A 12,280-nucleotide genomic window follows, 5' to 3' on the forward strand; every position below is an offset into this window, starting at 1 on the left:
AACAGAATTCCACAGGAGTTCCGGAAAATAGGGAAGGGTGTCATGAGTAAGTGGGGAAGGTGAGCCATGTCTAGAAGAGAAAAAGAAAGTAGGACCAGGCTGGTGGGAAAGCTACAACTTAAGAGAAAAGAGTCAACTGCAGAGGTGAGAGCTCTTCTCTGGGAAAACTCCAAGATGAGCGTCATGGAATATGGGGAATCTGTGTGGCCATAAGCCTTGCTAATTACAGGACTGCCTGGGAACAGCAATAGCAGTATTTGCCGTCAGATAAAGATCTTTAACAGATGCTTTCTAAACAAAGTGGGAAGCTGTGTGTATGTGAGAAAGGAGGAGGAAGGAGAGCAAATAAATAAATGAGGACTGTTCAGGGATGTCTTGGAGCTAGCCAAAGCAGCCTTGGAAGAAAAAACAAAGAGCCTCAAGTTAGTCTATTTAAAAAAAAAAAATCATAATTACTGAAAACTAATTAGGCCTTCAAATCAAAAAAAAAAAAAAAAGCTAATAAAACCTCATAGATTACCTACGAAGTTAACAAAATCCTGCTACAAAAGCCAGGGGAATACAGAAAACACTTTCACAGGCACATAGACATAGAAGACCACAGAATTTACAGAGAGCAAGGCAAAAAGTTAAAACAAATATTAATAAAGAGAATTTAGCAGTGTATTCAATGAACAAACAGATCATGACCACAAAGGTTTCAAACTAGAAATGCAAAAATAAACCTAATATTTGTTACGACAACAGATTGCAGTAAGCTTCCATTAAATCCCTAAAGACTGGTGAATGAGTTGGTCACAGAAACATCAGCAAAGGTAGGGGAAATACCAGAAATGATACCTTGCTCATAGAGGGCAATTTTTGCTATCTATGAAAATGTACAATGCACATATCTTTGTCCCAGGAATTCCACTCCTAGAGATTTACTCTAAAGAAATATTCACATATGTTCAAAGAAAGGCACAAATATATATTCCTTGTTCATAATGAAGTTAGATTGGAATACTCTCAATGTTCATCACTATGGGTATGATCACTTCAATATCTCCAAAATGCATTTGATAAAATCCAATATCCATGCTTGAGATATTAAGAATTCATACTAAAACAAGCCAGGAAGAGAAACTTCTCCAGTTCCATGCAGGGTAATTGCCAAAAGCTAGAGAAAACATCACCCTGTACAGAAACCAGGAATAAAAGGGACACATACTGAAAAAGAAGGACAAAAACTGTTTTCATTTGCAGATCATGTAATTTCTACCTAGAAAACCCACGTGAACCAACAGAAAAGGGACAAGAACTAATAAAAGAGTTCATAAATGAAACTAAAAAAAAAAATGCACAAAAGACAAGAGCTTCCCTACACTCCACCAGTAACCCATCAGAAAGTAGAAAGAAAGAATGATTCCTAGATTCAGTAAAAGGCCAAACTGGGGAACACCTTAGAGGTGAACATAACAACAAGAAAGAAATCTAAAAAAGTTTACCAAAATAACTCTGTAACAAGGACCGAATAGGTGGAGAATCATGTCACACTCTTGGAGAGAAAGACTCCACCATTTAAGCAAACCAGTTCTCCAAATTAGCCTATAAATTCAGTGTGATTCCTACACGATCTCAAACATACTTTTTTTTTTTAAATTTTACAATTTTGCAACTTGACAAGGATATTCAAAAGTCCACCTGAAGAGTAAATGGGCAAGGAATTTTTGAAGAAAAACAAAATAAGAGGAGAAATCTGCTACAAAGCATGCTACAAGGTCTCAGTAACTAGGAAAACGGGGAATCTGCCTAGGGAATAGACAAATAGATTAGCAGCATAAAAGTGAAAGTCTGGATCCAAAAATAACATTTCAATAAAAAGGATGCAATAAAAAGAATTGAGAATGTGGAATGTACATCCATTAGAAAGATAAAATTAAATACCATTTCAGGCCAGACAAAAAAATTGAATTTCAGCTGGATTAAAGGTGTATACATAACAGTACAATTCACAAAAGTATTACGAAACAAGGAAGAGGCGTATTTTTATATCTTAGGTTAGGAAAGAACTCTATAAACAAGAAGTAGGGCTCAGAATTTATAAAGCCGGAGGATTCCACTGCAGAACAGCTATGCTGTCTTAGAAACACAACACATATAACAAATGAAGGGTTATTATCCTTCACCGTAATAAATATAATCTGATAGAAAACTAGGCAAAAGAGATAGATGGGAATATTCAGAATTGAAAAAAATATATGATTAAATGTTCAGAAAAACTGGTCAATTAGCTAACAATATGGAGAAATGTTTGTGAGATTACTATTATCCTCCATAAGAATACGTAAAAATCTAGACGATTGATATTGGGGAAATGCACCACCCTTCCAGAGGAAGTGTGAATTGCTAAAGGAATTTTGCAAAACAATTTGGGACCTAAAAATTTTAGATGTACACCCTTTTTGACCTATTCCTCCCATGTTTAGAGATGTATTCTAAAGAAATATTTGCAAATGTTTAAAATTATGCACAAAACTATTCTAGCAGCACCTTTCATAATGAAGAAAACGTAGTAAGATACATGTCCACCCCTAGGGGGACAGCTAAATAATTTGTGTGTCTGTGCTATGGAGTATAATGCAGTCACAACAAAGAAGAAGGCCAGTTTGTTCAGTGACTCTTTCATGTCCCCTTCTTGTTCATGTGCCATTCCGCCCAGGCCCCGTCTCTTCTCTTCCTCTTTTTCCCAAGGACACTCACCATTATCGAGCCAACCACAGGGCCTTTGATCACCCACCACAGAGCTGTGCTGTCATTCATATCCCAGCAGCTGAAAGATGGACAGACAGAGAGAAGAGAAATCACATCCAGGGGTGAGCCCAGATGCCTACAGGACACTGCCCTGGCTAGCTGAGGGTCTGGCCCTTTCTTCCCCTGGAGCTCCTGAAGTAGGGGTCAGCTAGAAGGAGAAGGTGCAGAAGCCAGACCCTGGTTATAGGAATGCCCTTCTTTTGAGCCTTGCTCTTTCCCTCTGCATCCCTGTCAAGACAGGATTTGGGGTCAAAGAGTTATGGTCACCAGTGGGCTCCTGGGAAAGGTCCCTGTGTCCCTTTCAGACCCAGAACTCTTAGGCATAAGCTCACCATCACCATCTTCCTACCCTTCCCAAAGGGAGGGCCCAGAGTTGGGCCCAGAGCAAAGAGGGTTCAGAAACCTTTCCTATTCTCTTCCTGGGCTGCTGGCTGAGATGGAGCTGACCTGCATGGGGTCTGGGCTCAGGTGGCCCCTGGCACTGGGCTTCAGTCTGGGCCCAGTGTTGGATGGTTTGCTGGGAAAGTTGACAGCCACTGAGAACCCATCTGTAGGAATCTATTCTGCTCTGGCCCTGACTCTTGGGCGTGTACTCACCCTGTGTTATCGAAGTAGACCCTCAGCGTAGCCCACACGGTCACACACACAGTTGGGGTCCCTAGGAAAACAAGAAAAAGAGGCCCCTGATAGCAGGAAAACCAGCGTGTCCACTGTTCCCTCAGGCTTGGGGCTCCCAGAGGCCACCATGCCCCTCACACTTGGAGTTCCTGGGGACTCTTACTGTCCCTCACACCCAGGCTTCCTGGGAGGTCGACATCTCCCCCAGATCTCAGACCACCTTGTCTCTCAGGAGGACTCCTGGGCAGTACGTCTCCCTCAAACAGGGAGTTTCCCACAGGCAGGAAGAGAAAGGCAGGGTCCAAGAATGAGCAGTCAGCGTCTGCCTGGGGCAGTACCAAGGTCACACGCGACTGGGAGGCCCGAGTGCGTCCAGGCCCGGCCAGGGACCTACCCCAGCCAATGATGGTGTACCAGTAGAAGTATCTCCTCTCTGGGAAGAAGGTCTCCACCAGCAGCGTGAAGAGGTACAGGCCCTCGATGAACAGCCAGAAGTAGTTGGACACCACACAGTAGTGGAAGAAAACCATGACAGCCTTGCATGCCACCTACAGGGACAGCCACCAGGCGAGGAACGTCTCGTACTCCCTCTCCTGACCCCAGGCGAACCCCTGAAGCCCAGGGGAGTCCTGAGGACCTTCAGCTCTAGTCATGCTGGGTGGGGCCCAAACACGCCCAGGATCCGGGACAGTCAACACTCCCCAACTGTGGCGCTGAGATCTGCAGCATCCTACGGGTCTCAGTCCAAAAGGCCTGCGCTGGCAGGAGAGGGACGGGTACACAGGTGTGGAGCCCACCAGGCCCACCTACCCCCTCTTCAGCTCCCACAAGGAAGATGAGCAGGGAGAAGCACCCAGAGGTCCCCCCACAGGGAGCTCCTGGTGAAACAGGGACCTGGATCCCTCCCAGATGGAGGGAATGCTCACCCCGGCCCCAGAGATCCCTTCTCACTGAAAACCTTCAAGTGAGCCCTCTCAGTCAAGGGCTGGACTCCAGACCATTCTTCCCACCTGGCACCTCCTCCAAATACCGGGGGCATGAGGAGGCACATGGAAAGACCCCGAGCCACCCAGCACGTGGGCTCTGGCTCAGCTGGTTAAGTGACCAGGGCCCACACCAGCCCTCTGGGAGCCTCCGTGGCCTCCAGAGTCGGTGGACCTTCCTCAAGTACTCTGAGGGACTGAAGAGGATTTGTCTAGAAGTGACCCTAGGGACATGTTGATTCCTGGGCTTCCATGTGAATGGGGGACAACGCCTTCATCCCAGGAACACACTCGAAGGGCTCAGGCTGAGAAACAAGTCCCAGGCGGTGGTGCGGGGAGGGGGACTTCCTGGCAGCAGTGGCCTCGGGTCCTCTGGGCTCACTCACGGTGGAGATGAAGCAGTGGTTGCTGTCCTGCTCGGCATAGAGGATCCAGTCTTTGATGAAGACAGAAATCGCCCTCAGCATGAAGGACACAAACAGGTTCATGTGGATGAAGTTTCGGGTGCAGTGCAGCTTCCTGCAGGAGCGGGCCAGGGGAGGAGGAGGAGGACTTGACCCCAAGCAAGCAACCCCAAAAGCACTCACACCCTCCACCCTGGGCTCTGCCCTGGACCTGCTCTGGCCATTGTCTCAGTGGGGTCTGCCACCGAGTCTACCTGCTTCTACCCACCTCTCTGATCCTGGTTTCCAGGCCCCTGTCACCTGTGCCCCTTCTCCCTCCTATGGCCTCTCTATCTACACTAGGAAGATGAAAGTGAGCAATGCAGGTCTCTTGCCCAGCTTCTGCCTGGCTGTGTGGCCCTGATCAAGTCGGCTGCCCTCTCTGGGGTCAGGTTTCCCATCTGCTACCCCAGGGGTGAGGGCTGACATCCACAAGGAGGGGACGGGAGGCACTACTCTCAGCAGAGGTAGGTTGTGTGGGCTCCAGTGTCACTGGAGTCTCACCGGAAGCGACACAGGATGACCATGGCAGTGGTGAGCGTGACGAGGGAGGTGCTGTAGCCAACAGTGTAGAGGGCCTTCACCGACAGGTAGTAATAATCCTAGAGCAGGACACAGGATATGCAGGGATCCACGTGGGGCAGGCCCTCCCACCCCCACCCCCAGACCTGCACCCTCTGGGCCTAGCTTCTCCCTGTCTCCTCCTAGCGATCTTACCTCCACTCCCCTACTCCCAGCTAAGCTGCTTGTTCCACTCTGCAGGGTTCCCTTCTGCAGATGTGGCTGGGGGTGTGGTGCAGAGATGGAGCCCTTACCCAGCATGCACCAGGCCCTGGGTTCCATCCCCAGCATCTGCTCAAAGGAAGAGCACTAACCAGTCCGCAGAGACAGCATCCTTGAGTTAGATGTGGGAGGTAGGAGGGGGAGCCCCCATGTGGGGCCCAGAATTAACTCCTCAGGTTCTGGATCCTAGGCAAGACAGTGTCCCCAGAAGGGACAGGAAGTAGGGGCTGGAGGATAAGGCAGCATGACAGCTGCTTCTCGCCACAGCAGCTAGCTTGGATACACAGTAGGTGCTCATGAATGTCATCTAGAGACCTGTCTTCTCCGCTGTCCCACCACTTCTGGGGAACAGGGCACAGACACTCACCTGGTCCCCAGTCTCAGTGTCATAGTCGTCAAAGCCACAAGCATCGAAATAATGAGGGAAGGGCTCTGACCAGCCATACTCCGTGCAGTTCCGGCTCACCACACCCATGTCTGCAGAGAAGAGAACACTCAGTGAGGCACAGAATGACTTCAGAGAGCCCCGAGATGCAGATGCAAACATTACTGCTTAAGTAGGAACCAGAAACCCATGTGTCCGCTGGAAGACATGAGGTCCAAGGAGTCAGTGACAGCTGATGGCCTGCAGCTCAGTCTTTACTAAGAACTATAGGGCTGGGATAAGGGGACTGAGCCTGTGAGTCCAGCAGCCCTGCAGCTCTCCTTCTGGAATATTCCCAAATACCTGCCAGGAAATGCTCAAGTCTCTGGATCAGTGCTTCTCAAAGGCCCATGTGTAGAAGAACCATCCTGAGACGGATCACAAATGCAGACTCCAGTCCCTGCAGCTCCAGGGATTCTCAGCAGGACATCTGAGTGTGTCCAGGAATTGCCTCAGGTGACCAGAGGTGTGTCTTGAGCCCACGCTACAGGTGAACTTTACCCTAGCAGCTGACATTCTGCACCAATGAGACACCTTGCTCAATTAACAAGGACACTGAACTAGCTTAGGACCTTTTTTAAGACATATACTCCAGTTTGGTTTTTGGTTAAGTTTTGCCTTTCAGGGTTTGCTGGTCTATTTCCTGTTACTAATGTACTTTAGTTTTTCTTCTGATGGCCTTAAAAGGCCATCTTGTGTGATACCCAGGGGAGGCCAGGGTAAGACACAGCCATTGAGCCATTTGCTAGCTACAAAAAAAAAGCATTCAGCCTGGTTTTCATTATTCGTGGGGCTGTTTTAGCATCCCATGGTTGCTTGGTTCATTTCTCTCTCCCATCACCAGATGGTCTGTAAGGGACAGCCACAAATGATCAGGGGAGGTAAGCAGTCCCCTTTCCTCCAGCGAACACCTCGATGTGACCCCGGAGAGACGTCAGTCCTCAGAATGGCTTCTTGGGAGTTAATTACCTGGCCTCTTAGGACACATGGGGATGGTTCTTCCCCTCAAAGGACTCAGTGACAAGGGGCATGGGGCACAGATGGCTGGATTGAATTTTCCCCTCTGTGACCCAGGCTGCCAAGGTGGGTGGGCAGTGGTTCAAGGAGACCCATGGCCAGATGCAGAGGCCAAGAGGAGAGACTCCTCTTCCAGCCCACATCCTTGCTGGTTGAGCTGGAAGATGGAAGGCCAGTTCTCTTCACCTACGAGAGTCAGAAACATCTTTCTTGGGGCTTGGAGACATGAGCCTGCAGGGAAGGAAGAGTTCTGCCCAGCAGCGGGAAGGGAGAGTCTGGTCTCTGTCACCTCTATCATTTCTCCAGTGCTGAGTTCTGTGGACAGGCTGGGGAGAAACCTGGCAGGCCCAGGCCAAGCCAAAGAGCTCACTTCAATCCCACAGTGTGGTGCCAAGCTGCTCCTCCTTCCAGAAAATCTGCTCAGGCTGCCCCTGGCCATCTCTGGCAATCTCCTTCCAAGTCCCTCTAAACACTTCTTCAGAAAGTCTGACTGTCCCAGAGGAGGCAGCGCCTTGCCCAAGCCGCTCCCCCATCAGGGCTTCATCTCCTCCCGACTCTGCCCTTCTCAAGGTGCTGAGAAGAGGAAAGGGAAGTTGTTTTGAAAAACAATTTTTTTATAAAACTGTCCTGGAGAGAAAAGCCATTTCCTCTCTTTTCTTTTCTTTCTTTTTTTTTTCTTTTTATAGCCTAATGTAGGCACAGAAAAGTATCAACCTTTTTGTTCCAGAACTGTTCCTTGAATATTGTTCTGATAGAAATCTCCGGAAGAGCGTTCTCCAGATTGTCAGAATCCTGCAGTGACTGCGCCCACATCGCCAGGCTGCTTTGCCCCAGCAGTTTCATAGAAGCCGGGAATTTTAGGGTTCCTGAATGAGCACCTGCCCGCATTAGACCATAGAACACCTGGGTATCCAGCTAGCAATGCGCATGCTCATCCTGAGGCCGAGGCCGAGGCAATCAGAAGACTCTGAGGGTGAGGCCCTGGAATCTGTGTTTTAATAAGCCCAGGAGAGGACTGTGATGTGCAAGTTTAAATTTGGTTTGAAAACCTCTACCCTACGTATCGGAGTTCAAAACTATCAGGAACCATCTAAAACAAGGGTTCTTTGCTTAGAATCCACAAAGGGGCTTCAAGAGATCTCCAGCTCCTATGAAATTGTAGGAACCATGTTCTGCCTTTGCACCTAACTGCCGTTTGCCATGGAGACAAGCTGTACCTGTACCTCGAAAGTGACCAACCAGTCTCAGATCTCAAAGCCACAGAGGGCAGAGCTCAGCCTGCAATGGGGCTCTCAAAGCTCCCATGTCAGCAGACGCCCTCCGGTCAGCCAGTCCATGGTGGGTCCCAGCCTGTCCCTTACCTGAGAGACCCAAGGAGTTACTGCCAGCAAAATCAAACTCTCCTGTAAAACACAGATGTGGGCATGTGTCAAAATGCCTGGTTCATCAACTTGACGCATTACCACTGCTTCCTTTCCCTGATGTGCCTGGGTCTGGAGGGCCTGGGGACAAGGTCACCAGACAGCCTCACACACAGTGGCTGCACACCCTTCTGACTCACAGCACCTTCTGACACCCATCTCCTTGGGTTTGCATTTCTTGGATGCTAAGGATGATGCATGACTCAACCACCCACCCCACCCCTCAGGAAACAGGAAATAGGCACTGTCAGGAGGGCAGGAGGGCCTTCTGCTGAGTAGAGAGGAAGGGGAAGGAATGGAAACGAGCAAAGAACAGCAACAGGGGTCTAGGACTTGGGGTTCCTTTGGTGCTCATCTCGGTCTCCAGACCCACTCTTCATCAAAGGGAACCCAAAACTTCAAAGACTTCATGCCCAGAATTTTATCCTTCTCTCTTTACTCTTTATTCCCCTTCCCACGCTCTCCTATGCCCAAATCCCATGCTAGCCTAGCAATGGACCCACATTTCATCTCCATTTCTCAAAAATCCAGTTTCCAAGCTGACATGCCACCTCCTCCAGGAAACCTCCCATGACCTCACTGCTCTGCCCATATGCTGCATCATCAGCTCTCTTCTATTCTCTGGCTTCCCGTACATTCCACCTTCTCAGCAACTGGGGATATGAGCATCTGTACGGATTCACTCACAGGTCAGGCCTGCGTGTGCATGTGCACATGCCTATGCATTGGTGAGTCTTGTCTTTCCAAACAAGCTCATGATGGCCTGGAAGCCAAAGGCTGTGTCCTCCATTGCTCCCACCTTCAGGGTGGCGGAACAGAGGTGTGGGGAGGGGGAGAAGGAGAGAAGAACCTGGTCCCTGAAGAGCCTGCCATTCCACCCAACCACATGCTGATCCCGGCAGTCAGAGCCTGGGATCTCCTGAGGCTAGGCTCCTGCTACATACAGAGATGGACAGATGGACAGCGGTCTGTCCTCACCAAGGTTCCTCTTACCGATGGTTTCCGTCTCCCAGACTGCAACAGAAAGAGAGAGAGAGAGAGAGAGAGAGAGAGAGAGAGAAAATGCAGAGGTAAGCAGGGGTGTGCAGTGGGGGGTCTGCTCTCACTGACCACTTCCTCCTCCTCCCCACCCTCAAACTTCGGAGAGAGTTCTGCAGGGGGGTGCAGAAAGCAGGACTACACGCTGGGCACCATCAGGCATGAGAGACTTCTACCTCCACCTCCGGAACAGAAATGCGCAGAGGCATCTGGGAGGAGGAGAGAGGGTGGAGCTCCCACACCTCCAACATCTCTAAGGTCCTGCCCGGCTGCATTACCCCTGGAGCTTCCTGAGAGCTGAGAAAGCAAAGGAGACATCCAACCCACCAACCAAGCCTGTGAACAGAGGTGCCGGAGTCCCCGCCTTAATGAACCATTAGGAATGGGGTGTCACCTCACCGCCTGCCTGCTGCTGAGGGAGAGAAGCTGGAGGAATGTGCATCTCCAGGAAATCTCACTAGACTGCAGATTCTCTTTGCCTTTTGTGGCAAGAAGCATTCTTGGCATGGAATCTGACCCAGAGAAGATGTTCAGTAAACTTTAAATAAATGACTGAATGAGAGCCATACATTCATGGGGGAAGTGACTAAGTTGGTTTCTAGAGGAATGAATGAGGAATGGGGCTGAATCACAGGCTGTCACTGTGCCTCACAGCCCTCCATTCACTGTGCTCCTTGCTCCAGCACTTCCCTGCCAGTCTCCTTGGCCAGAATTCACTCTCTAGCCTGTTTGGGGGTCACTCACTCAAAGTCCCCAAGCCCTTGGGGGTGGGGAGTTCAGTTGCCACCCTCCTTCTGAGCTGGCAGAGGTCTGGAGGTGTGAGGGATGTGGACAAAGCAAGGTGGGATGTGTGGGAGACAGGCCCCACCTTCTTGGGATGGGAGCCAGAGATGGGGCTCCAACATGGGTCACTACCTCTCTTGGCCACCTCCAGCAAATCCCTTGCTTTACGATATTGCTGGAACGTGAGGTTTGAAAGTGAATTTGCCTTTTACCTCTCATAATAGGAACCCCCCAGTGGATATGCAGCCATTTAGAGTTTAATATATATATATATATATATATTTTTTTTTTTCGATACCAGGGATTGAACGCTCAACTACTGAGCTTCATCCCCAGCTAAGTTGCTTAGAGCCTTGCTAAATTGCTGAGGCTGGCTTTGAACTGGCGATCCTCCTGCCTCAGCCTCCAGAGCCATTTGGACTTTGTCTTGCCCCTGCCCCATATCTTTGTGTCCTGCATCACAGAGCTCAGCCACCATGTCTATCCCACAGGCTGCTAAATCAATCTGGGGCCCCCAGAACTCTCCACAGAATTTCAAAGGCCCCCAGAGATCTCAGACTCAGACATGCCCAAAATTGAGTTCTTGTGACCCCCCCCCCCACTTCCCTGGCAGGAAGAGTGCCATCATACACTCACCCTAGAACCAGCGTCCATAAGTTACAGACTACACTGTTTCCACTGTGGATAGGAGCTCCTGGAGGCCAGGACCCCCAGCTTCTCTTCTCCTGAGCCCTCATACTACCTAAGGGCAGTGAGGGCCAAGGAAACGCTTTGTTAGCAGACGTGCCTGCCTGCCTGCCTGCCTGCTGTGAGGCCTGGGCACCATGCCCACATCAAGTGGTCCATGAGTGTGGACGTGGGTGAGCGTCATGAGCCCAACTGCACCCTTCACACTCCGGCTCTGCCTGAGGGTGTCTAACTGCTGGTCCCTGCCCACGCATTCCCCTGGGCCTCTGAGAATCTCTGTGACTGTGTGACAGCAATGACAACGTCAGTTACCACTGACCACTGAACATTCAAGACGTGCCAAGTCCTGCACTACACGATGATCCACATGCATGACCTCACTTTATCCTCAGAGACACCCCATGAGGGAGCCACCATGCCACATTCTCACCTGGCAGACCAGGGCCTTAACTGGGAGGAGTGAACTGCTTTGCTCTAGTCCTTAGGAGGGTGAGAGATGGAGCTGGTATCAACCCCACACCAGTGCACACCCAGGTGTCCCTAGGGACTGGGTGCCATGTTGAAGGAAGGCTTGTGCACCCCTACAAGTGCTCTGGAGCAAAGACTATCTGTTCACAGGGAGCCAGTCCTTAGTGCTTGTCTTTGGGAGCCTGGGCTAAGCTCAGGGAGCAGGTTAGATCAGCGTGGCCTAAAGACTGGGCTCTACCCACCTTGGTCGGGGTTGAAGATCCGGAAGACTTCGGGGCAGCTAACGAGGACCATCTCCCCTACATGGGCTGGCTTCCAGCAGGTTATATTGTCCCACATGCCAGGGCAGCCTGGGGGAAGAGAGCCATGGTGAGCATGGGTCTACACACACACACACACGCACACGCACACATGCACACCATCTCACACAAATACCACTTTAGTGCACACGCACCACACCACACAGAACCAGTCACAAACACGTGCATGCACACGTCCCACAACACACGCTACACTATGGATGCCCACAGGTACAGCAGACACACCACACTTGGATGCTCACACCTATATTCCCCCACCGCCCCCCACACAGAGGCAAGGTGGACCGCTCATGAGCCAGGCTCTTGCTGAGTGGGTGGGAGCAGCTGCAGAGGAAAGTGGACTTCCTGTCTGAGGGAAGGCCAGGCCTGTACCTGAAAAGCCCCTCCAAGACTAGGTGACGCCCGAGCCTCTGCAGGTGGTCCTGAGGTAGAAAGGGGGCCTCACCTGATGTTACCTGGCCCACAGCCCCGAGTCCTACAGGGTTGTGGGGAGGGGAAAAGC

At 50.3% G+C, this 12,280-nt stretch overlaps 1 protein-coding gene across 7 annotated transcripts in view; it reads right to left on the bottom strand.

Annotated features, from left to right (window-relative positions):
• The window catches only part of Adcyap1r1 (ADCYAP receptor type I), a 55,030-nt gene that overhangs the window by 18,348 nt on the left and 24,402 nt on the right, over nucleotides 1-12,280 (bottom strand). For 4 of the 7 annotated variants that reach the window (XM_078039888.1, XM_078039889.1, XM_078039887.1 and 1 more), the window contains exons 4-12: nucleotides 11,701-11,808; nucleotides 9,476-9,496; nucleotides 8,423-8,464; nucleotides 5,988-6,097; nucleotides 5,342-5,439; nucleotides 4,781-4,913; nucleotides 3,806-3,959; nucleotides 3,391-3,451; nucleotides 2,743-2,812 (exon numbers count right to left, since the gene is read on the bottom strand). In XM_078039888.1, the coding sequence (XP_077896014.1) occupies nucleotides 2,743-2,812; nucleotides 3,391-3,451; nucleotides 3,806-3,959; nucleotides 4,781-4,913; nucleotides 5,342-5,439; nucleotides 5,988-6,097; nucleotides 8,423-8,464; nucleotides 9,476-9,496; nucleotides 11,701-11,808 (797 nt within the window). The remainder of the gene's footprint in view (nucleotides 1-2,742; nucleotides 2,813-3,390; nucleotides 3,452-3,805; nucleotides 3,960-4,780; nucleotides 4,914-5,341; nucleotides 5,440-5,987; nucleotides 6,098-8,422; nucleotides 8,465-9,475; nucleotides 9,497-11,700; nucleotides 11,809-12,280) is intronic. The other 3 variants (XM_078039891.1, XM_078039893.1, XM_078039890.1) reach the window with 2 other exon arrangements.

The sequence above is a fragment of the Ictidomys tridecemlineatus genome, chromosome 2, assembly GCF_052094955.1.
Source record: "Ictidomys tridecemlineatus isolate mIctTri1 chromosome 2, mIctTri1.hap1, whole genome shotgun sequence".
Taxonomy (NCBI): Eukaryota; Metazoa; Chordata; class Mammalia; order Rodentia; family Sciuridae; genus Ictidomys; species Ictidomys tridecemlineatus.